The 25,934-nt window shown below is 51.0% G+C and overlaps 1 protein-coding gene across 2 annotated transcripts in view; it reads left to right on the top strand.

Moving 5' to 3' along the window:
- Positions 1–25,934, top strand: part of TRIO (trio Rho guanine nucleotide exchange factor) — a 4,621,980-nt gene that overhangs the window by 3,221,558 nt on the left and 1,374,488 nt on the right. For both annotated transcript variants that reach the window (XM_085606120.1, XM_085606121.1), the window contains exon 41: positions 14,206–14,275. In XM_085606120.1, the coding sequence (XP_085462246.1) occupies positions 14,206–14,275 (70 nt within the window). The remainder of the gene's footprint in view (positions 1–14,205; positions 14,276–25,934) is intronic.

The following is a 25,934-nucleotide window of genomic DNA, read 5'->3' as shown; positions in this document are numbered from 1 at the left end:
TATTTACAATTGACTTGAAAATATTTCGCATCAAAGGAATATACAATTTAACCCAACAGGGGTTGAGGGAAACTCGTGTACTCCCAAGTTTTTACATATGGGCGAAGTCTTCAGGTAGGCACATATGAGTAAACGCCAACGCACGTTTCGGTGTTCGCCCAGTACAGGGCTACACCTTCATCAGGGCTACGACGATGACAAACGTGTGGGACACAACGGGACCTTAAGTTCCAATATGGGTTAAAGGAAGCTTCCTCTAACTAAGGTTCGAAGACACTAATACGTGTCAAGCAACTTGTTGAGTGGGTTCCGAGATCAAGTCGCCTTCAAGTGGCGTAGGGTGGCCAAAACGAGGTCCAAAGAGAATCAATTATATCAAGGTGAGTGATTTCAACAATTTGGGATGGACCGTTCCAGGGCTACAGGACGGGAGGATAAACACGTTCCTTAAAGCCAGCGTCGCCGAAATATAAAGGGTAGGGAGAATCCTCCTCACCGGTGCACATCGGTTCTCTATGAGGATGTGTTTCAATGATCCGAGTTTGGTAGCGGGTCCGCACCCGAAAGATATAGTGGCGTCGAAAGTATCGGCGGCGCTCAGGCAGTATTCGGTCCAGGAAAGGATATAGCTTGGAAAGCACAAGCTTTTTTTAGGGAGCTAACGGGCTCCCTAAAAAGGCCCCTTTTTAGGGAGCCCGTTAGGCATTGCACCGCCGGCCCGACGAGGAGCAGCCCATATGATGAAGCATGACACCTGAAAGGGTGTGTGAGGGCATTATTATCCAACAAATGGATTACCAACTATATACACATTGTGTATTTAGTTATATCCAGCCTTCTTGTTGACTCCTTCTTTCTTGACTTGAGGAACAGCAGGTATACTCCTTTTTGATAGTCTTCACCCTTGGGGCAACTTGCCTTGCTGGACCTCCCACTCCCCTGTGAGCGGAAATAGCCCCTTCTGTCCCTCTCTTTGTAGTTCATGCTTTGCACGGCCTAAACACCCGTGGGACTTTCTAATGGTGGGTGAGATTTGTTCTATCCCCCAATATATTTTGTATCCTCTTCACTTCCAGTCGAGAGGCCTCAGTTCCATATTGTGAAACTGATTTTTACCACCCCTATCTCTACCCCACCTATCCACTCATGGAGGGACAGGGCTTGAGCTATGGGGATGACCACGCAGCAGAAATACTCCGGACCCCCTCCATTCTGGGTCTCGACCACGAACTTGCTACAGGTAGCCAATTGGCTGATTGGCAATCACTATCTGATATGACACGAGAATGGGTACGTATTACCCTACATGGTGCTCTCATGACTGAGTATTTCAGGGCCAATATTTCTCCTAATGGCCTCATAGTGAAGAATTTCCCTAGGATTTTCTGGGAGGATGGACAATTCAAAATTGAATGGTCACAGATCTCCTGGAAGTGCACCAGGGATCTTCTGATCCTAATCATCAATACTGCCAAAAGACTGGCAGATGAACTATTAGCACGAATTCAAACTGCTGAGAGTGCTCTAAAACAAAATAACCCTGGTTCCCAGTACAAATCCAAACTAACGAGACTCAATAATGAAATAGCTGAACACAAAGAATATTTCATGAAACAAAAAGTTGTGAAGTTACAAAAAGACATTAAACGCTTTGATAAAGAAAAAGTCTATCCATACCTCAAAGCAGATTATGTCCCATTAAACACCAACTATTCATCTGACACTGACACAGACTCCTCGAGGAGAGGGTCTTCCACTAACAGTGACTCCAGTACTGAGAACTTGAGATCCAATCAATATAGAGGGAAGAAGGGCAGACGTGGATACAATACCTTTCCACCACCACCCTACCAGGGGCCTGCCTTCTGGCAATATCCAATGTACCCTCAGGGCCCCCCTCAATTCGGTCCACACTGCTTACCTCAATTTATACCCCAAGGCATGAGCCAGCCCCCTTTTTTAGGCAGAGGTTGGGGCAGAGGGCGAGGGCGAAAAAGAGGGGCCCCACAAGAGAAAAGAGTACAGTGGGAGGAACCTCCCCAACGGGGAATGGAGACCAGGAGCCACACCAACAAAAAACAAATTTAGTTGTCAATTTGTCATCTAGACAATTGACACAAACTGAAGACGACGTCCTCCAAAAAGGACTAGGGTTCGTTCCAACCCCCATGGTGGATCCCTTTAAGCAAATCTGTGAACTACACCAATTCTTTCGTAAGATCCGATTAAGATTCTTCTTTGAGGGAAAAGATTATGTACCCGACAATGACTCAGGTTTACATAATCCTTCATCCTTTACCCCCCACGCGGGGATGGTACCCAATGAAGTCCTGACCTATGAACAGGCAGTACTCAAAGATGTGAAAGCAATTGCAGGACACAAACAATTTAATAACATCAGTAAGAAAGAGAGGATGGCAATTGCAACATTGGCTAATGATCCAACTATCATTATCAAACAGGCCGATAAAGGTGGCGCTACTGTCATAATGACCACAACTGACTATGACAATGAATGTCTACGACAATTGGGTGACAGGAAGTATTACACACCTATCCCTAGGAACCCAACTGAACGTCTGAAGAAAACTATCACCGGTTTAGTTGACTCAGCAGAAAGTCAAGGGTGGCTGAGCGAGAAGGAGGCTTCCTTCCTCATCAAGAAAGAGCCCAGAACCCCCTATTTCTATATTCTACCCAAAATTCACAAGGGGGTCACACCGGTGCCAGGGCGCCCTATAGTGTCAGGTATCGATTCAATTCTTGAACCTCTATCGCAATTCTGCGATCATTTCTTAAAACCACTGGTAAGGTGTACACCATCATACATACAAGATACCACCGATGTGTTACGCCTGCTAGACCAGGTCCAGGATACCAATGACATCAACTTCCTCATCACTCTAGATGTTGAAGCCCTCTACACAAACATCCCACAGAGGGCTACTCTAGAAGTGATTGAGGAAGTTTTGAGTCGATCTCCTTGGGAGTCACCTACTCCACCTTCATTCATCATAGACTGTGCCACGCTAGCCCTCACTGAAAACTTCTTTGAATTCAGAGGCCAACTCTACCACCAGACCCAAGGTACTTCCATGGGGAGTACCTTTGCTCCCAGTGTGGCCTGTCTCTATATGGCATCATTTGAGGGAGAACATATCTTCTGTGACACGAACCCATACCGCCACAATATTCGCCTATGGAAACGTTTCATAGATGATATCCTGATCTTTTGGACAGGAGACTTGAAAGCTACAATACTTTTTTCACATGGATTAACAATCTCAATCCTCACCTCAATTTTACTATAACAGCATCCTCCTCCCAGATTGCCTTCTTGGACTTAACCATTAAGCTCACTCAAGGCAATTTCTCCACTACTCTATACAGGAAAGCTACTGATCGTAACAGCCTGTTACATTTCAACAGTTACCATCCAAGATCACTAAAAGAAAATTTACCCTTTGGGCAGTTTCTAAGAGTAAGAAGGAATTGCAGCACATTGGATGCATATAAAAATGAGTCAGCGATTCTTGCCCGCAACCTGAGGGAGAGACGATACCCGGTGAGGAGCATCACCCAGTCAAGAAAACGGGCTCGGAATAACAACAGAGAAGCTCTATTGGACCCCAAAGAAGAAAAAACTGATCCCCAAATTTTGACCTGTGTCACGACTTTCACACCGGTCACCAACCAAGTGACCAAGGTTTTGAAAAAACATTGGAATATCCTCAACACGGGGACGATGAGTCTTGAACCGCCTCGATTTGCATACAAGCGTTCTAAGAATATTAAGGATATGGTTGTACAAACCAGACCAAAACTTATAACCAAGTCCTCTCAGAAAACGCTTTGGCGATTACCCACGGTTAAAGGACACTATCCATGTGGTATGTGTAGTGCATGTACCTTTACATCCGTACACAAGACTGTTACACTCAACACTACCTTCACTTGGGAAATGAGGTCACACACAAATTGTAACACAGCTAACTGTATTTATCTCATAACATGCCCCTGCGACTTATATTATGTGGGGATGACGACTCGACCCATCAAATTGCGCATCTCAGAACACCGCAGCAATTTTCGTTGTCACAAGAACAACACCAAGATTTGTGTACATTTTCTGGAAAAAAGACACTCGCCAGACTCGGTGAAATGGCTGATTTTAGAAGCCAACCCCCATTTTTCCAAGCAGAGTCTCTTTGTGAAAGAACAGAGGTGGATACACCGCTTGTCCTCCGACATTGATGGTCTTAACGATGACATCCCTTGGGGGACATTCAAACTTTAATTAGTCTGTATCCTATAAGAAACCATATAGGGCTTCAGTCCTGTATAGTGTCCGACAACTAGATGACCCACTGCCCTGATTTACTCTCCAGTGCTGAACTTCATCTCAGCTCATATTCTATCCGTTTGGGACCACTTACCCCTCCTGTCGACACCTATCCAATTGATGAATGTTTTAGAATAAATCATGCACCCGGTTCATTATCTATTCTAGACCTTCACAGGCCATATATTATTTCAATGTTTCCGAGATCCCATTCCAAAATGGGCGACACATTTTTCGATATTACAAAGCAAACAGACGTTAACATTACGTCAGTTACAATACGGGGATTTAATAAAGATTCTTTTCCCACGCACTATTTTAACCTGTATAGTGCGTTTTCCTCATCCGATGATGTCTGTCACCTTTAAGTCAGAACGCTCACGCTGTACTGACGAAATTCAACCCTATGTCACGTGACACGGCCGGATGCATAAGTCCTTCCTCTGTGCCATTGACGCTACCTTCCGGACTTGGTGGTAAGGGTAGGTCAAGACTCACGGCATGAGCGAGGCAAAATGTAAGTACCACGGCTAACCAACCCCCCCCTTATGGTTTTTGTTTTTGGCCGCAATATTTGATTTACACACTTACGTAGGGAAGTTATCCCCAGCGTCCTTATCAAGCCGCATACCGGCGTTATTTCTACAGAGAACTGCCTAGTATTCACATTGGGAGTTAATCATACTGCATCACGGCATACACTGTGCTTTCATTACTGTTAAATAGACCCAGGACCTAGCGAACGCTGACGCTTAGCCGGCACCTTGGAACGATGCCTCAGAGCGATACGCATTGTGTGCTGTGTTAATCGGTCTCTCTCCATCCACGGGGTTACCAGAGACCAACAAGCCTTGGTTGTTTTCATGTTGTGCGTGTACATACAGCGCCTACTACGTTTCATGATTTCACCTCAATGCATGTTTTCTCAGACAACTTCACTTCGTATTATTTCCTTAATGGCCACATATACCAATTCAGAGGCTCACTTTCATAGGAGATATACTAGACAGTTGATTAACTACTGCTTCGATGTTTTAGACATGTCTCCTACCACATGTTTATTTAATTTATCTCTATTTTCATTTGTTGTCTTTACACTTTTGTCTCATCATTGCACGATTCATTCTACTAACAATGTTCGGTTTAGTCCTACTTTTAGAGGATCCTATGCTCATGCTCAACCCACCAAGTACTGTTGTGGTCTGAAATTCTACGGACTAGGGTGAGTCACTTGAGTCTATTTTCTTGCTGCTGCTGTTTTTAACGTTCTCCACATAGGCGATTAGTCACTATAGTTCACTGTGGGGGTACACCACTTATTAACTGTGCTCTGTTACGCCCAGACGCATCAGAAGTCACCACCGGTTCATGCTAACTAGGATTCATTAGTCACTTTGAAGGCTGTTTTTTAATTGTCATGTCCATTGAATTTCAGTACGTGAACAGTATAACCTACCTTCCTTTTTTTACAGGTAGTACCAGACCATGACAGGTATTTTAGTTAAGAGATACTGACTCACATTAAACCTGCTTTCACTTAGAGGATTAATATCACTTAGTTCTCTCCTTTTGTAGATAGTTTTTTTAGGTCCTGAAGAATCGCGAGTGTAATAGCTCCATGCGAGAAACATGTTGACCATTAAACACTAACATAGATCACTCTCACAAGAGACATTATACTCTGTTGAGTGCTATATACACATTTTTAATCAGGGAAGGAGGCCTTCAGAATAAAATTGAATTCCCAACCGGCACTTCCAACCCTGTTTTAAATCACTTCTTTACATCTACATTAGTCAGGCCCCCATACCCGCACTTCACCATACGGCAGTTGGATTGAAGATCTCCGACAAAGTGCCCCTTTTTAGGGAGCCCGTTAGGCATTGCACCGCCGGCCCGACGAGGAGCAGCCTATATGATGAAGCATGACACCTGAAAGGGTGTGTGAGGGCATTATTATCCAACAAATGGATTACCAACTATATACACATTGTGTATTTAGTTATATCCAGCCTTCTTGTTGACTCCTTCTTTCTTGACTTGAGGAACAGCAGGTATACTCCTTTTTGATATGTTATGATAGGGCCCAATGGAATGAGATGCAGGAGCTACTACAGTTTCTCCCTGAGGTTCATCGTAAAAGAGGACAACAAATTGTTGCAGAGGGTCAGATCATCACCAATAATGCTATCAGGTGTGGCCTAGATGCAGCGGATACAGCCGCTCAAGGTGTCGTGCTCCTTAGGAGACATGCTTGACTCAGATGTTCTGGCATCAAGCCAGAAGATCAACAGGCAGTTTTCATCATGCCTTTCGACAAAGACCATCTTTTTTGCCCACAAGTAGACACCACCTTAGATAAAATGAAAGAGGACGCAGATTCTGCTAAAGCTATGGTAGCCTTACAAACTACTACTTTTGTCGCTCCGGCTACAAGGATTACGATAAATCAGCCACCATCAATGCCTCCACTTCTCAATAAAAGCTGGGCCACTCCACCTACAGTAAGGCCTTTTTCAGGGCTCCTTCAGAGATGGTAGCAATAAAGGACGCGAAGAATAATCCACTGCAAAACAATGACTACCCAATCCTTTCCCCCAACCACACAACACCTGTCGGGGTGGGGGGGGGGGGGGCTACATTTTTTTCACCCAGTCGGGGAGTCCATCTCCACAAACCAGTGGATACTATCCAGTATTTAAGATTGCTGCTGTCTGAAGCTCATTACCACACTACCCAACATCCCACCTCACACTCACGGGTTATCACAGGATCACCTAACACTTCTTAAACAAGAGGTTGAAGCCCTTCTTCTTAAAGGTGCCATAGAACCAGTCCCTCATCAACATACAAGGCACAGGAGTATATTCTCTATACTTTCTGATTCCAAAAAGGACTTAGCCCGATCTTAGACCTCAGATCTCTGAACCACTACACCCTATCAGAACCTTTTCATATACAGGATGTAATTCCACTTCTACAGCAGGGCGTCTTTATTGCAACACTACACCTAAAGGACGCTTACTTTCATATACCCATGAATCCTGCTCACCGCAAATTCCTCAGGTTTGTCATATCAGGACAATAATACCAATCCAAAGTTCTACCTTTCGGGGTGACCACATCACTTGAGGGTTTACAAAATGTTTGGCAATAGTGGCAGCACATCTAAGAAGACAAAACAGTCATGCAGTTCCCTACCTGGACGATTAGCGCATCAAAGGGGCAGTACCTACCTTCAGTACCAACAGTATACTCAGCTGACTGTGGATCTACTTCACAGCTTGGGATTTACAATAAATGTTCCCAAGTTTCACCTTCAACCTCTCCAAATTAAACCATACCTAGGAGCAATCCTCAACACACAGTCAGGATTAACATATCCCAATCCAGCTTGAATTCAGATTTTTCAAATAACTTCCACATTTCCAGTCCAGCTCATCTCTCACAGTTCAGACTTTGATGCATCTGCTAGAGCTGATGGCCTCTTGTATTACCGTAGTCTCTCACGCTAGGTTACATATACATCCCCTACAGCATTCTGCCTCGCCAGTGGTCTCAATTACAGGGTCACTTCGAGGAACTAGTGTTGCTATACCACCAAACTCACCATTCTCTGCAATGGTGAATCACCAACAACCTGCTCCAGGGGATTCCATTTCTGGACACTGTTCCTCACCTCACCATAAACGCATCAGAGACGGGTTGGGATGCCCATCTACAAGACCTCACAGTACAGAGTATGTGGGATGCCAGACATCAATCCCTACACATCAGCTACTTGGAGCTTCAGGCAATTTTCCTGGCCCTGAAAGCATTCCTTCTTCACCTTTCTCACAAGGTTTTCCTAGTCTAGATGGAGAATATGACAGTCATGCATTATTTACATAAACGAGGGCATGATCTTCACAACGACCATATGGAACTGGGCTCTTTACCTCCACATTAATCTCTTGGCGGAATATCTGCCCGGAGTGGACACCGATTTTACAGACCTGCTCAGCAGGGTGCAGCAACAGACCCATGAGTGGGAACTCTACGCCCAAGTCCTCGTCTCCTACTTTCGAAAGTGTGTTTCCTAAAATAGACTTATCTGAAAGAAACACATTAGTTAGATTCCTCACATTAGAATATCGCCAGGTGTCAGGCTGGATCCGGAAATATTTTTCGTCAGCAGTACCCTTGCTCGTCGCGAGGCGTCGTCTGCGGCTCCGCGTCAGTCGTCGGCGTCGTGATTGCCGGGATGACGTCATCGGAGTACGTAGACGCCGTCCTCGCGCGCTGACGTCAGTTCTTCTTTTTTTTCCGCGCCAGTAAGCGCCGATCCGGGAAGAGCATACCCTTATAGTCACTTTTTGACTAAACCTTTTGAACTCTTTTGGTTCCATTTCCAGTCAACCTCGACTCTGGTGCAGGTAGGGATGCCTGGGATGAAACCGTGCGACGCCTGTTACGGCCTGATGTCGGTCACGGATCACCACCGCCGGTGTCTTTACTGCCTTGGGGCCGACCATGATGCCGAGTCGTGCCTCGACTGCCGGGCCTGGACCTCGAAGGCTAGGCGGGAGCGGTCCCGCAAGCTGCTCGAGATCCGGCAGTCGGCTCCGCGCCGCTCGAGGTCCCGGTCAAGGAGGAGGTCGAGGGACCGGTCGTGGAGCTGCAGCCATCACCGTTCGTCGGGGTCAAAGTTCTCTAATTCCGGTAAGTCGAGGCGCAGCAAGAAGTCGAAGAGGCGACATCGCTCTTCTGACTCCCCTCGCCGGTCGCGTGACTTGGCCGTGGGTTCGGGTGTCACTACCCGCGCGGCTCCCTCAGAGCCGTAGGAGTCGCGTCCGACCCCATACCCACCGGTCCCTGGGTCTGACGTGACTCCGGCGGAGATCAGAGACTTCCTCGTGGCCATGAGGAGTCTAGCTCCACCGTCGATGCCTGCCGGCGCACCTTTGGGCCCCGCAGGCTCGACTGGGAGGCCTAGCGAGCCAGCGGCTCCGGCCCCGGGGCCGTCGTCGACTTCGGTCCCAACGCGGCAGGCCCCCGTGGGATCCAGGCCTGGATACCGGTCGATGCCGGTCGACCTTACGACCCCTCCGCCGGTGTCGACCCCTTCGGTGCCATCCCTGGCGCCGTCTTCGGACAACGTCGTCCCCAGGTTTAGTCCCGGTCCGGGCCCGGCGTCGGAGCGGCGCCGCCCGGCGCCGTATCCGGTGCCGATGGATGACAGGTGCATCTTCCGCCCGGCTCCGACCATTCCACCTGTCTACCAGGAGTCGGATGACGGGGATGACTGGGAGGGGTCTGAGGACCATCTGGCACAGCAGTGCCAGTTATCTCAGGACTGGGCAGAAGAGCTGGGGAATGCCAGTGGTCTTGACACCTCCCCTGACACTGGCTTCATCTCTCCTCCCTCCGTGGCTATGGAGGAGGGTGCTACCTATTCTGTGGTGCTGCGCAGGGCTGCTGGAGCCCTCCGGCTGGAGCTCCCTGCAGTGGCTGTGAGAACTAATCTCCTCACTGAAGTGGTTCAACCGCCAGTAAGCTCTTCGGAGCCTCTGCTGCAGTTCAATGAAGCACTGACGGACGTTCTGATGGGCACCTGGTCCAAGCCCTCCACAGTCACTCCTGTGGACCGGAACGTGGCCCGGCGCCACTGCCCCGCACCGGGCCACCCCAGCTTTCTGTCGGTGCACCCCACGCCCGAGAGCCTGGTTATCCAGGCTTCTACCTCCCAGACCGCCTTCCCGTCCGCTCCCCCGGATCGGGAATCCAAAAGGTTGAAACAGTTTGGGAAGAAACTGGTCTCCTCCCTTAGTTTGGGGTTGCGGTCTATCAACACCGCGTGCCTTTTGGACCGTCACACCCACTCCTTGTGGGATACGGTGGCGGACGTGCTGCGCCAGTGTCCGGAGGAGGCCCAGACACAGCTCGCCCAGGCTCTTGCCGAGGGGTGGGATGCGGCATGGTATTCGATACGATGTGGGCTGGACACAACGGACTCGCTAGGCAGGGCAATTGCGACCACGGTGGGGATTCGGCGCCACACCTGGCTGAGATCCACGAATTTCTCCGGGGATGTCCAGAGCCTCCTCATGGACATGCCCTTCGATGGCCGTCGCCTTTTTGGCAACAAAGCAGATAGTGCGCTGGAGCTCTTTAAGGACTCCAGGGCTACGGCCAAGTCCTTGGGCCTCTCGGCCCGTGCCCGCAAACTTCCGCTTTTTGCCCCTTTCGTGGCCAAGGAAGGGGCGCCCCCTCACGTCTGTCTAGCCACAGGCCGCAGAACCAGCCTCAACGCGGTCGCGGACGTGGATTCCGCCGAGGCGGAGCAGGGGGACAGAGAGCCGGTCCGCCCACATCTGCCCCAGCAGCATCCGCCTCAAAGCCGTCCTAGTCCGAGCTTTCAGGCCCATTCCACGCCAGTGGGAGGCAGAGTTCGCCATCACCTGCTCCACTGGCGTACCATCACATCGGACAGGTGGGTGCTGCAAATCGTCCGAAGGGGCTTCTCCCTCCCTTTCGAGGCAACTCCTCCAGCCATGCCACTGCATGTCGGGGGATCACTTGCAACTTCTGCAGGAGGAAGTTACGGCCCTCTTGGCCAAGGGGGCCATCGAGCGCGTTCCTGGCCCAGAAGTAGGTCGGGGTTGTTATTCCCTCTACTTTCTGGTTCCCAAGAAGGGCAAATCTTGGACCTCAGGAGCGTCAACGCCTTCCTCCGGAAGGAGAAGTTCAGGATGCTTACCTTAGCTCAGGTTCTGGCTGCCCTAGACCCTGGAGACTGGATGGTAGCGTTGGACTTGCAGGACGCTTATTTCCACATCCCCGTCCTGCCAGCCCACCGGCGTTACCTGCGGTTCACGGTAGGCCACGAGCACTTTCAGTTTACCGTGCTGCCCTTCGGCCTCACCAGTGCCCCTCGGGTGTTCACGAAAGTGATGGCAGTGGTTGCAGCTCATCTGCGCAGATTAGGGGTTCCAGTCTTCCCCTATCTCGACGACTGGTTGTTTAAGGCGGGCTCGCCCCAGGCAGTCGTCTCCCACCTCCATACTACGGCCGACCTCCTGCATTTGCTGGGGTTTTCCATCAATGTGCCGAAGTCGCATCTGAGTCCCTCCCAGAAGCTCCTTTTCATCCGTGCGGTTCTGGACTTGGCGCAGTTCCGGGTCTATCCTCCGGAACAGCGGGTTGGGGATATTCAGGCTCTGATTCCGATCTTTCGGCCTTAATCCCGGGTTTCGGTCAGGTTGGTGCTGCGGCTCCTGTGTCTGATGGCCTCCTGCATCCTGCTGGTACATCACGCCAGGTGGCGGATGCGGGTTCTGCAGTGGGATCTGAAGTTTCAGTAGGCCCAGCATCGGGGCAACCTGTCCGACCATGTCTTGATCTCGGAGGGCACTGCAAGACGGTTGCAGTGGTGGCTCACGGACCGCTATTGGGTCAGTGGCAGATCCCTCTCCCTACCCCAACCGGAGCACGTAGTGGTGACGGATGCGTCCCTCCTGGGATGGGGGGGCCACATGGGAGAGGCGGAGATCAGAGGCCTCTGGTCTCCGGCAGAGTCCCGGCTCCATATCAAATTATTGGAGCTGCGGGCGATCCGACTTGCACTGAAGGCATTCCTTCCCTCTGTTCGGGGTAGTGTAGTGCAGGTGTTCACGGACAACACCACCGCCATGTGGTATTGCAACAAACAGGGGGGTGGTGGGGTCGTGGAACCTTTGTCGAGAGGCTCTGCGCCTCTGGACATGGCTGGAACATCAGGGCATCACTCTGGTGGTTCAACACCTGGCGGCCTCTCTGAACGCCAGAGCGGACAAACTCAGCCCCTGGTGCATGATGGAACACGAATGGCGTCTAAACTCAGACGTGGCGCAAGGACTCTTTCGGCAGTGGGGAGAGCCTTTGTTAGATCTATTCGCCACCGAAGAGAACGCGCAATGTCATCAGTTCTGCGCGTTGGAATTACCAAGGCGGCACTCGCTCGGAGACGCTTTTCGTCACGAGTGGAGTTGCGGTCTACCACTTCTGCCCAGTGTGCTGAAGAAGATCAGGCGCGACCGGGCCCAAGTCATCCTTGTGGCTCCGGATTGGGCACGAAGATACTGGTATCCCGAGCTACTCAGTCTATCGATCGATCCCCCGATCTGACTGCCTCTTCAGGAGGACCTTCTGTCGCAGCAGCAGGGGACGGTCCTCCACCCGAACATGTCCAGTCTCCACCTCCATGCTTGGAGATTGAGCGGCGACAGTTGATGCCTTTTGACTTGCCTCCTGAAGTCTGTAATGTCATTCTGGCAGCCAGGCGTCCCTCCACAAAATCGGTATACGCCTGCAGGTGGAACAGATTTGTGGCATGGTGCACAGCAAAGGCAGTGGATCCCCTTTCCGCCCCTCTTTCTGAGGTTCTCCTCTTTCTTCTTTCCCTGGCCCAGCAGGGCTCTGCTCTGGGCACCCTCAAGGGATACCTTTCGGCTATTTCTGCTTTCTTACGGCTTCCTGATCAGCCTTCTCTTTTTAAATCCCCTGTTGTTTCTCTATTCTTTAAGGGCATTACTCACATGTTTCCTCCTGTCCCTTTCGTAATGCCTCAGTGGGATTTAAACCTAGTGTTGACCTATCTGATGTGCGCTCCCTTTGAGCCACTTCATAATTGTCCCCTTCGTCTTCTGACTCTTAAGACTGCTTTCCTGGTTGCCATCACCTCTGCTAGAAGGGTGAGTGATCTCCAGGCTCTTTCTTCTAAGCCTCTTTTCCTCTCTGTCCATCCGGACAAGGTTGTTCTCAGGACTCGTCCTTCCTTTCTCCCTAAGGTGGTAACTGCTTTTCACATCGGCCAATCTATTACATTGCCCACCTTCTTTCCGCCTCCGCATCCCTCGAAAGAGGAAGAGAGGCTCCACTGTCTGGACCCAAAACGAGCGCTGTCCTTCTATCTGGACCGCACGAAACAGTTCCGAGTGGACGACCAACTTTTTGTTGGCTACGTGGGCGCTAAGAAGTGGTGGGCAGTGCACAAGCGAACCATCTCTCGGTGGGTCGTTTTGTGCATCAAGGCCTGTTAGTCCTTGGCTAAGAAGGAACCTCCTGTGGGGCTGCGGGCCCATTCCACTCGGGCCACAGCGGCTACTACTGCCCTGGAACGGGGAGTCCCTCTGCAGGACATTTGTCAGGCAGCAACGTGGGCCTCGCTGCACACGTTTGCCAAGCATTACTGCCTGGACAGCCAAGTCCGGAGAGACGGCTTCTTTGGCCGTTCCGTTCTCCAGGACTTCCTGGTGTGATCTTGGTTCGCAGACCCACCACCGGGGTTGGTATTGTTGGGGTATCTATTCTAAGGTAAGGAATCTAACTAACGTGTTTCTTTCAGATGAACAAGTTACTTACCTTCGGTAACGATATATCTGTAAGAAACATTAGTTAGTTAGATTCCTTTCCGCCCCACCCATCCTCCCCGCTCTGCGAACTGACTTCTAGGGTTAAGGTCATCCCTTTCAGGGCCCTAGATTCTTGGCACCAGTGTCGGTTTCTTGCATGGCTCTGCATTCCTGGCGCGGAAAGCTGTGTACAAGAACTGACGTCAGCGCGCGAGGGCGGCGTCTAAGTACTCCGACGACGTCATTCCGGCGATCACGACGCCGACGACGGAAACGGAGCCGCAGACGACGCCTAGCAATGCGCAAGGGTATTGCCTGACGCCTGGGGATATTCTAAGGTAAGGAATCTAAATAACTAATGTTTCCTACAGATATATCGTTACTGAAGGTAAGTAACTTGTTCTTTGCGCTTGCCTTGGAAAATAACGGAATGCAAAGATTCACCTTATGTATGTTTTGTATATGTTACTTGTTTTGTTTTCTTGTTTGCAGCTTCTTTTTGGGGGAATTGGAGAAGTGCCTTGATGATCCTGAAAAACTGGCACCACTCTTTGTAAATCATGTAAGTCTAATAATCATCTTTTGTGTTTTTAGCATATTAGGTTTACAGTTAATTCTATATGTTTTTAAGCCGGGGCTGGTTTATAGCCTCAGGATCGTTATTTGTGATATTATTTCCCATATTCCTTAAGCTATGTCTGAACGGCAGTAGCTCCTGTTGACTTGACGCAAAATGTGTGTTTTCGGCCTGTGTTTAATAGTGAAAACAGTGTTATTGAAGACAAGTCTAGAGATTATATCACTCAGTTGCGGTTTGTTAAGTGTGTCTTTGCTACTTGAAGTTGGTCTAGGCATTGTGGTTACGTCGATCCAGGTCAGGTAATGCTTTTACAATTTATACAATGGCTTTGACTTTTCTTCGTCGTGGAGAACTTATTTTCTACTTGTTTTTCAGAGAGAACTTCCTATGAAACTGCATAAGGATGTGGCAACGGATTAATTAAAAGCGCCATGATTGGCCTTTTTGTCAAAGATAGCATTTCTAGGCACTCAGACTTGATAAACTTTCTTTCTCTTGCCAACCTTCTTAAGCGAGCTAGGCGTTTGCAGTTGAATGTTTGTTACGAATGATAAGTTTGCATTGTTGTTACTTGTGCAGTGTAATGAGCATAAAGAAAGTTGCACAGCTGATACACATTTTGTACCTTTTTGAGTCGGACCTACTGTAGGAAAGCGGGATCTTTTTTTATGGTCATCCCCACTTTTTGCTGGTGTCATTATGTTTTACTGACTAGTCTGACTGGGATCCTGCTAATCAGGACCCTAGTCTCTGTGCTTCTCCCCTAAATTATACATGGTGAGTAATTATGTATCCCCCCAGATTGGCTACTGATGTATCCTTGTAAGTCCCTAGTATATGGTACTAAGGTACCCAGGGTGTGAGAAGTTGGCCTGATGTATGATGTCACTAGTTCTAGTGTACACCTTATATCAGTCCAAACAACCCTTATGGTGATTGGTTGTAAAGTTAACCTTATAGACCAGCTATCCTAGAGGTAGCATGGACAAGAGCAGTCTTAGGCTAAACTCTGAATGGCATGTGTAGCCAGCTGTGATACCATATATAATCCCTTGAATACCAAATGAAAGGACACCACAACAGATATATATATATAAAATAAAGTGTATTTATTCTAGTTAAACCCTCAGCACTCTTTATGAGATTAGAGGTAAGTACAACACAGTCTTATGTAAGCATACATTAAGTCACACAGGTAAGTAATACAGTTAGGCCCTAGGGGCCACGCAAACCATGTACTAAAGAAGTGGTATAAGGACCACTGTCACGGAAATAGGATAGGCCTAGGCCTAGGGAATCGCTGGGGCTACACTACACTAGCAACAGTTAGGAAGTGGGAGGCTCACGGGATTCAGGTGCAGAGTGGAAACACTCACGCGTAATGCGTAAAAGTCGATAGAATTACTAGTAGTTAGAAATTAACAGTTTAAGGACACTTCTGAAGCAGCTAGAGAGTCGAGACTCGGAAACTAGACCCTAGGAAAGTCACTACCCTTGTGAGCACCGAAGTACCGAAGTTACCTAGCCCACGGGCTGCGGGTGCATAGGTGTGAACTTGCGTCGGGTTTCGTCGTGGACTTCTATGGATGCCTGAAGGAAAGTTGCTGACAGGCAGTCAGTGAAGAGTGTCCGGTGGATCCCAAGGCTGGGATCAAGAAGAAAGGAGACCTGCAAGCAGAAGGGACAGAGTCAAGGTCACTAGCCAGTGACCACGTGGAACCAGGATGGAACCAGGCGATGTCGTGAAGATTGCAGGTGAAAGGTGAAGCTTGTCGCTGCAGCCACGGGTACCAGGAGACGTCGAGGACGACCAGGACCAGGAGGCGAGCTGTCCCACGAAGGCTCTTGCTGTCGGCGGCGGCGAAGTCGAACTAGGACTCACCAAGCCTTGGCAAGCGGAACCCACGAAGAACGGAGGACTTGCTTCTGGTGCAGACCAGGAAGGTCTGGGGTGCTTCTCTTTTGCAAGGAAGCGGGAGCCAGTCTGGAGGAGCCAAACCAGCAGTGAAGATTTCAGGATGCGTCGTCACTGAGGCCACTAGCCAACGGGCAAGAAACCGGACAGGCGCAGCAAGCGGGAAAATGCAGAAGGGCCCCACGCAGGACTCGTGGAGTGTGGGGGGCTGACCTTCGGTGCAGATGGTGCTTGGGGTTGGGGCTTCTCAATCCCCGGTGCACAACTTCGAGGGTGCCTCAGAAGCTGCGCTGGAAGGTACTAGCCACTTTTCCCAGGTAGCCGGTCCCACGTCTCTCGTCGCCTCCACGGATCTCAGCTCGGCTGTGGATGTGGATCAGGGTCGGAGAAGTCTGGAAGTCAAGGCTCTGGTCGGGCTCTGCAGTCGGTCCCTCGTAGAACTTCAGCAAAGCAAAGGGTAGTCTCTTGATGGTGCCTGTTTGCACAGGGTAGCCACTCCTTGGCCACAAGGGAGATTCTTCAGTCTTCTTCTTTCGTCGAATGTCGAAGGTCCAGAGTTTCTGTTCAAGTTGCAGGTTCAGGATAATCTAATCTCCTGGGGCCCAGCTACCACTCTGATACTAATCTGGGGGGCTGGGTTACCTGCTAGGTCACGCCTTATGGGTGGGACCTGGGAGGGGGGTGGTTACACCCCCTTCCCTTTGTCCAGTTTCGCGCCAGGACTGGGGCTGGAGTACCCCAGCACCGGTTTGAACTGGACTATGCTCGGGACACCTTGTGTGCCCCAGGCATGTCTCATTCTTTTCATCCCTCCCTGCCCCAATACACTAAGGCCTGTCTGGGGTGGTGCTCGCACCTCCCAAGGCAGGAAACCTATTGTCAAAGCCTCCCTTGCCGGGATCACTCCCAGCAGCAGGAGGTCAGACTCGTTTCTGTGGCAGCAGCATCCATTTTGTGATGCTGGGGCTCTGGTTAACTTTAACCGGGTAAGTAGGTTACAACATGTCTTCTCCCTCTAGAAGGGAGGGATAATATCCTCATCCCCAGAAATGGGATGGGGGTATTATTCCAAAGTGTTGGACACCTTTCACGACATGTTTTGATAAAGCCAAACCATAGTTACCATAACCGTTTAAGATTATAAGGCACTTTAAGAGTATATGGTAGGCTATATCATAGAACAGCTATAAGGACATGGTTCCGAAAGCTGCAGACAGGCTCAGCTCATGCTAGAGCACCATCTCACATGTTACCAAGCACTCTGCCTCCAGGATTGTTAAGGCCTGCCATAGGAGTGGCTGATAGGTACACATGTGTCTATATGTAAGTTAGGTATAGGAATACTACACCTAAGCAAGGAGTGATTACACGACTTTGCCCCAGCTGAGTGATCAGCCAGTTGTGTCATAATGGAAGGCCAGGCCAGGGGTGGCATAATACATGCTGCAGCCCCTGGTAGGCCTAGGGTACACCTATGCCCTGGGTACCTAAGGTACACTGTACAGGGACCAATAAGGTGATCCTATCCAAATGGGTTATGCACCTAAAGTACATAGTATCAATTTAGAGAGAGAACAGCAGGGCTGTGGGTCTGATTAGCAGGCCCACAGCCACATCTAAGTCGAAAACCAGTAAAGCAAAAGCAAAAAGTGGGGGTGAACATAGAAAGCAGACCCTACTCTCCTACACAGGGCACAGGTGAAACAGGGCTGAAGCATGTATTATGCCACCCACGGGAGACCACTCAAACTGTGACTACAGGCCTGCCATTGCAGCCTGTGTAATACGACAGATATAAGTTTCCTTATATGTGAGGTTCCTGCACTTAAAACCTACAAATCTGAAAGAGACTATTAGTTATAAATTCCTTACCTTAGAATTAACCCCAGGCGTCAGGCTGGATCCGGAGAATGATTTCTTAGCAGTACCCCTGCGTGTCGGTAGGTATTGTCGGTCGACTCGGCGTCTGTCGTCGGCATCGTGTTCGCCGGGATGACGTCATGGTGTCTATTTAGACGCCGCCCCTGCGTGCTGATGTCAGTTATTTCTTGTAACGTGCCAGCCAGCGCATATCTGCAGAGAGCTTGCCCCTTTAGTCATTTTGACTAAACTTTATTTTGAGTCACTCGACTCCTGGTAGCAGCACGAGTGATGTCCCATCGTCTGACCGGCTTAAAACCTTGTGACTCCTGTCACAAGCATGTCCATCACGGATCGGCAGCTCGTGTTCCTCTGGTGCCTTGAGCGCGACCACGACCCGAAGTCATGCTTCGACTGCTGTGCCATGAACCCAAAGTCTTTGCAGGGGTGGTCCCAAAAGCTTTTGGAGGCCCGTCAGTCTGCTTCGTGCCTTTCAAGGTCCCTGCCGAGAGGAAGGTCCTGGGACCGGTTGCGGAGCTACCACCACTCATCATTGAAGTCTTCGCACTCCTCAGGTAAATTGAAGCCCAGAAAGAAAACAAAGAAGCATCGTCGCTCTTTGCCTTCTCCCTGTCCGTTGGCCGACGCACCGCGGGACCCAGAGCATTGTCGCTCTCCGGCTCCATCTTCGGAGCCTGCTTCTGGGATGACTACGCGCTTCCCTCCCTTTCCCGGAGCTGGAGCGCCCCTGCCCAACTTCGAGGTTTCTGTGAAGCGCTTCAGAGCATCTTTGGGCAGCCTGACTCTGCTGGCTCGCCTTCGGGCCCCACGGACTCTGCTGGGGGTCTTGGCGCTTCGATGCTGGTGGCTCTGGCCTCGGCACCGGAGGGCCCCCCGAGGATCCAGGTCTGGATCCGGATCGGCGCCGGTCGACCTCACGGTACTTTCCCCTGATTAGTGACAATGCTCCTGACGCCGGTGGTGCCCCCGAACGGCGTCGACCTCAGCCTCCCCTGAGTAAAACTCGGCGCCGGACCAGCGTCAGTCAATGTTGGAACCGGCGCCGGAGGGAACTTTTGTACCACTGTTCTACCCTGGCGTTCCCTATCGCCCTGAGTGGTAGCCAGAGGAGGGTGAGGAGGACTGAGAGGGGTCTGTTGACCCTTTAGCAGACCAGCTGGACGAGCCGGACAGGAGAGAGGATTTGGATGAGGCTATGGGTTTGGACACCTGCCCAGACCTTGGCATTCTTTCTCCCCCTACCATGGCTACGGAGAAGAGATCCCCGTATGCAATGGCGTTGTGTAGGGTGCTGAGGCCTCGGGCCTCGATCTTCCTATGGTGGCTGTCAGGACTAACCGCCTCACAGAGGTACTTCAACCGACACCGACTTCTTTGGAGCCCTGCTGCCTTTTAATGTAGCCCTGTTAGATTTGGGGGTCTCTATTTGGCAGAGGTAGGTACCTTTGACCAAATACAGACCCTTGCGTCTAGTCAGGGTAAGGGGGTACACTCCTAAAATAACCCCTGCTCGCCCCCTGGGTAGCTTGGCACGAACATACAGGCTTCTCTCAGAGGCAGTGTGTAAAGCATTTGTGAACACATACAGTAACCCAGTGAAAACACTACAGATGGACACCACACAAGTTGTATATCAAAAATAAGTATTCTTTATATAGATTTAACACAAGACCATAAACGACAAAAATCCACAATACTGTACTTAAAATGGTAGAATTAGCTTAGTTCTCTTTAGATGTAAAATGCGACACTTTGAGTTCAATGTACCTTAAGATGCGTAACGCTATACAACAAAAGTGTTGCAGGGAAGGTGATGCGTCGGTTCCTTACATGCAAGAACGGTGATGCGTCGGGTCCCTACTGCTGCGTAGGGGATGCGTCAGTTCTTCTCTGCGAGGGGAGGTGATGCGTCGGTTTCTTACTGCGCTTCCGTGGCGGTGCTGAACGCAACGCCATGATGCGATGAAGATCCGGTGCAAAGAAACAAAGATGGCATCTTTTTCTTGATGCGACACGATGCGGACCGCGACAGGTCCTGCGACACGCTTCTCAGTGATGCGGCGGCGTCTTCTGCGACGTCAATCCTCTTCTCCCTTGATGCGAGACGCTTCGACAACAATGCGAGCCGCGGCAGGCCCTGCAACATGCTTCCCGGTGATGCGGCGGCGTCTGATGTGATGTCGATCCTCTTCTCTGGCGATGCGAGATGCTTCGCCAATGATGCGAGCTGCGACAGACCCTGCGACAAGCTTCCCGGTGATGCGGCGGCATCTGATGCGACGTCGATCCTCTTCTCCGGAGATGCGAGGCGCTTCGATGACCCTGCGATGACTCAACAGTTCTTCTGGGCTGCGACAGGCCCTGCGACACACTTCCCGTTGATGCGTCATCGTTTGATGCGACGTCGATCCTTTTCTCCGGAGATGCAAGGCACTTCGGTGACCCTGCGAGGACTCAACGGTTCTTCTGGGCCGCGACAGGCCCTGCGACACGCTTCCCGGTGATGCGGCGGCATCTGATGCGACGTTGATCCTCTTCTCCGGCGATGCAAGGCGCTTTCTCGTTGTGAAGCGACAGCAGCAGTTCGGCGACTCGCTTCTTGTTCGTGAGTCACGCTTCCAGCTCCTTGCGACACGCTGTCCCTCAGAAAGCCTATCAAAACAGCAGGCACTTCCAAAAGACTCTTGGGGAGCTGTTTGGTAAAGTCTGTTGTCCTTGAGACTTCAGCAGAAGTCAAGCTCTTTTCTCAAGCCCTTGGAGATCCTTCACAAGTTGAATAAAGTACACACAAAGTTCCTTCTCCTCTCTTTGGCAGTCAGGCAACCAATGCAGGCCAATCCCTCAAGCTTAGGGATAGTATCTCCTCAGTCTCTCTGGTTCCTCTCCTCAGCAAAGGTGTCTTATTGTTTCCCAAAGTGACCTAAAGTTCTTGGGTTTGGGTCCCAATATTTATACTCGGTTTGTCTTTGTTCTCTGAAGGCAGGGAGGCCTTTGCCTAGTCCAAACCAGTTCTGGTCAGTCCTGGAGTACTTTGTTCACAAGACTCCTTCTTTCCTTTCAGAGTGCAGGGCAGAGACATCAGACGCACCACAGGAGGTGGAGCCAGCATTGTGGAGGAAAGGCACAGCCCTATTCAGGTCCCAGGTGCAACTCCTCCCACCCATCTGCATGCAGATGTCTCAATTCAGCCCTGTGCTGACTCACCCTCTCCCCTGAAATCCCCCAGCCCCTGTCACTCAAACTCCAGACAAGGAATACACAACCTAGCAGAGGCAGGCTTGGATGGTTAGACAAGAAAATACCTACTTTCTAAAAGTGGTATTTTCAAACACAGAATGTTAAAACCAACTTCACTAAAAGATGTATTTTATCATTCTGAGTTCAGGCAGACTAAACTCGAATTTCTACCATGTTCCCTGAGTCAGTCAGGTTTATAAGATGTAATAATCAAACTGCTCATTCTGGCCTATGGGGAACAGGTAGCCTTGCAATAGTGAAAAACGAAAATTGCTGTAATTCCCTATTAGGACATGCCACACACACCAGGGCATGTCCTGCCTTATACTTACAATGCACCCTGCCCTTGGGCCTACCATAGGGGTGTCTGATATGAAGAAAAGGGAAGGTTTAGGGACTGGCAAGTGGGTGCACTTGCCCAGTCAGCATGGCAGTACCAGACTGCACACAGACTTTGCAAGGGCAAGCCTTAGACACACTTTAACAAGCTGCTTCTGTGGGTGGCACAACCAGTGCTGCAAGCCCACTAGCAGCATTTGGATTACCAGCCCTGGGCACTCCTGGTGCACTATACTAGGGTCTGACCGGTAAACCAAACCAGCCAATCATGGAATCACTAATCCATACATCAATTTACAACAGGGAGCACTTGCACTGTGGCACTGGATAGCAGTGGCACAGTGCCCAAAGCATCTAACACCATCAAAAACACATGAGGCAACAGCAAAAAATGGAAGGAAGACACACACCAAGGTGCCAGGTCTAACACGCCCTCACCGACGTCCTTCTGGGCACCTTGTCCAAGCCCAGCACAGGGGCTACTGTGGATAGAATGATTGCCCGAAGCCACAGCCTTGCCCGGGTGACCCACTTTTCCTCTCCCAACACCCTACCCCGAGAGCCTGGTGGAATCCAAGAGGCTGGACCTCCTTGGGAAGAAAATGTTTTCTTCTGCCAGCTTACCGCTGCAGTCGGTGATCACCGCATGCATCTTGGGCTGTTATTCTCTTAGAGTGTGGGATATGGTTGTGTAGGTGCTGCCACAGTGCCCGGAGGAGGCCCGGGCCGTTCCCACCCGCACCATTGCGGAGGTCGATACACAGCTAAGTTCACCATCAGGTGTGGGCTGGACACTGCTGACTCTCTGATCAGAACTGTTTCCACATTGGTAGCCATGAGGCGCTACACCTGGTTGAGGACATCTGACTTTTCCCGGGGATGTCCAATCCACCCACTTGGACGTGCCCTTTGATGGCCGTCGCCTGTTTGGTGACAAGGTGGACTTCGCGCTCGAGCATTTCAAGGATTCTAGGACTACGGCCATATCCTTGGTCCTCACAGCTTTGTCTCGCAATACGCAGTCCAGCTTTCCCCCTTTTCATGGCTATGGAAGGGGTGCTTCACCATGCTCCACCCATCAGGCCACAGGGCTGCGCACACCACCCAACCTCTGCGTGGTCACGGATGTGGGACCCAGCAACTTGGGTCTGAGGGCCAGCGAGCAGGCCACTCCACCCATGCCCCCCCCCCCCTGCAGCAGCTTCCAGACCTCCTAGTCTGGCCTTCCAGGGCCACTAGAGGTCAGTGGGCGGAAGGATCTGCCATCACCTCTCCCACTGGCAGACCATCACGTCGGACAGGTGGGTTTTGCAAATAGTCAGAAGGGGCTACTTCCTCCCCTTCGAGACTACTCCTCCCTCAATGCCATAGACAATCCATCACATGTCAGAGGATCACTGGGCTCTTCTCTGCAGGAAGTTGCAGCTCTCTTGGCCAAGGGAGCAATCGAAAGGGTCCCTATGCCAGAAGTAGGACGTGGTTGCTACTCCCACTTATTTCTGGTACCCAAGATGGACAAAGGCCTGCATCCTGTCTTAGACCTCAGGGCCCTCAACCGCTTCCTGTGGAAGGAAAAGTTCAAGATGCTCACCTTGGTTCAGGTCCTGTCTGCCCTTGACCCCGGAGACTGGATGGTAACGTTGAACTTGCAGGTCTCTTACTTACATACTCCTGTCCTGCCAGCTCACAGGTGTTACCTATGTTTCACAGTAGGCCACAAGCATTTTCAGTTTACCGTGCTCCCCTTTGACCTTACCAGTGCCCCTCGGGTGTTCACGAAAGTGATGGTGGTAGTCGCAGCTCATTTGGCAGATCAGGGGGTCAAGTCTTCCTCTATCTCGACATCTGGCTGTTGAAGGCGGGCTCGTCCCAGGCTGTCGTCTCGCACCTCCAGACTACAGTGGACCTTCTGCACTCACTGGGGTTCACGATCAACGTGCCGAAGTCACACCCGATTCCCTTTCAGTAGCTCCTCTTCATCGGAGCGGTTCTGGATACAGCGCAGTTTCAGACTTATCCTCCTGAGAAGCGTATTCGGGATATTCGGGTTATGATTCAGATGTTTTGGCCTCTTTCCTGGATTTCGGTGAGAATTACCCTGAGGCTGCTGGGCCTCATGGCCTCCTGCATCCTGCTGGTGGATCATGCAAGGTGGCATATGCAGGCTCTGCAGTGGGACCTGAAGTTCCAGTGGGCGCAGCATCAGGGGAATCTTTCAGACTACGTCCAGATTTTGGAGGGCACTGCACGTCAATTGCGGTGGTCACTTATGAACCAGGATTGGGACACCGGCAGATCCCTCTCCCTTCCCCCATCAGAGCTCACAGTGTTGACAGATGCATCACTCCTGGTATGGACCAGCCATCTAGGAGAGGCACAGATCTAGCAGAGTAAGGACTCCATATCAACTTTTTGGAGCTCCGAGCGATTAGTCTTGCACTGAAAGCATTCCTTCCTTCTGTCAAAAGAAGAGTAGTGCAGTTGTATAAAGACAACACCACCACCATGTGGTACTGCACCAAACGATGCGGGGTGGGTTCGTGGACCCTATATCTGAAAGAAACACGTAGTGATAGATTCCTTACCTTAGAATTGCCCCCCGGCATCAGACTGGATCTGCAAAGTTTTCGTCAGCAGTACCCATGCGCGTCAGAAGGTGGCGTCGTGCGACTCTGCGTCCGTCGTTGGCGTCGTGGTCACCGAGATGACGCCGCCCTCGCACGCTGACATCAGTTCTTCTTTCTTCTACGCCAGCAAGCCCAGATCCGTAGAGAGCGGTACCCCTAGTCAATTTTTGACTGAGTTTTTCGAGGCCTTTTTGCCTCTGTTTTTCGAGTTGATCGACTCCTGGTGCCGTAGGGATGCCCGGCTTCAAGTCTTGCGGGGACTGTCATTGCATGATGTCGGTGACTGACCCGCACCGCATGTGTCTGTACTACCTGGGGCGCGACCACGACCCCAAGTCGTGCCCGGACTGCTAGGCCATGGCGCCCTCCTCTGCCTTCTGCTTTTCGCTAATTTTGTGGCCATGGAAGGGGCACCCCGAAACGTTTGCTTCAGAGCCACAGGCCTGCGCAGCAACAGTCCCAGCACGGCCGCAGACATGGGACCCGCAAAGGTGGGTCAGGGGGCCAGCGGGCGGGTCAGTCCACCTCCACCCCGGTCACCACTGCCTCCAGACCTTCCCAGTCCGGTTTTTCAGGCCCATCAAACGCCAGTGGGCGGCAGGATTCACCATCACTTCCCCCACTGGCGCACCATTACTACGGACAGGTGGGTTTTACAAATAGTCTGAAGGGGCTACTCCCTCCCCTTAGAGCCTACCCCTCCAGCCGTGCCACCCCAGTACCACCGCATGTCGGGGGATCACTTGGCACTTCTTCACCAGGAAGTCGTGGCCCTCTTGGCCAAGGGGGCCATCGAGAGAGTTTCAGAAGTAGGACGTGGTTGCTACTCCCACTACTTTCTGGTGCCCTTGGACCTCCGGAACATCAATTTGCTTCCTCCGTAAGGAGAACTTCAAGATGTTAACTCTGGCTCAGGTCTTGTTTCCCTCGACCCTGGAAACTAGATGGTAGCGTTGGATCTGCAGGACGCATATTTCCATATTCCCGTCCTGCCGGTCCACCGGCGTTACCTACGGTTTACGGTAGGCCACGAGCATTTTCAGTTTACCGTACTCCCCTTTGGCCTTACCAGCGCCCCTCGGGTGTTCACGAAAGTGATGGCGGTGGTCGCAGCTCATCTGCGCAGATCAGGGGTTCCAGTCTTCCCCTATCTCGACGACTGGCTGTTGAAGGCAGGCTCGCCCCAGGCAGTCGTCTCCCACCTCCAGACTACGGTTGACCTCCTTCATTTGCTGGGGTTCTCCATCAATGTGCTAAAGTCAGAGTAACTTGTTGTAACCGGGACCCCCAGGAAACAAAACAGCTATCACCCCAGACTGGAAGGGACAGCCACACCTCTGGAGAGGTGTGGCTCTCCCAGGTACGAAACCGCGTAGCGGGTTGGGTTGGGAGGCCGGCTTGGGGTGCGAAACCCTTGCACCGCACGCCTAAGCACTCCTCTTGATAACTTGCTCACTTCACGGACACTGTGGTGATCCCGCCTCCCTCACTTCCTACCCTGGGACCCCGGAACCGGACAGTTGTACACAATACTGTCCCTTTCCTTTCGTTTGATTACATGTGGGGAGGTCCCGTCGGACTCGGCCAGCACCAAGGAAGATTCTCCCAGACGAATGAGAGACGTCCTGAGAAGACTCCGAGT

The sequence above is a fragment of the Triturus cristatus genome, chromosome 5_1 (assembly GCF_964204655.1).
Source record: "Triturus cristatus chromosome 5_1, aTriCri1.1, whole genome shotgun sequence".
Lineage (NCBI taxonomy): Eukaryota > Metazoa > Chordata > Amphibia > Caudata > Salamandridae > Triturus > Triturus cristatus.
Note: the sequence above shows the minus strand (reverse complement) of the source record. Positions and strands in the feature narration are given on the sequence as shown.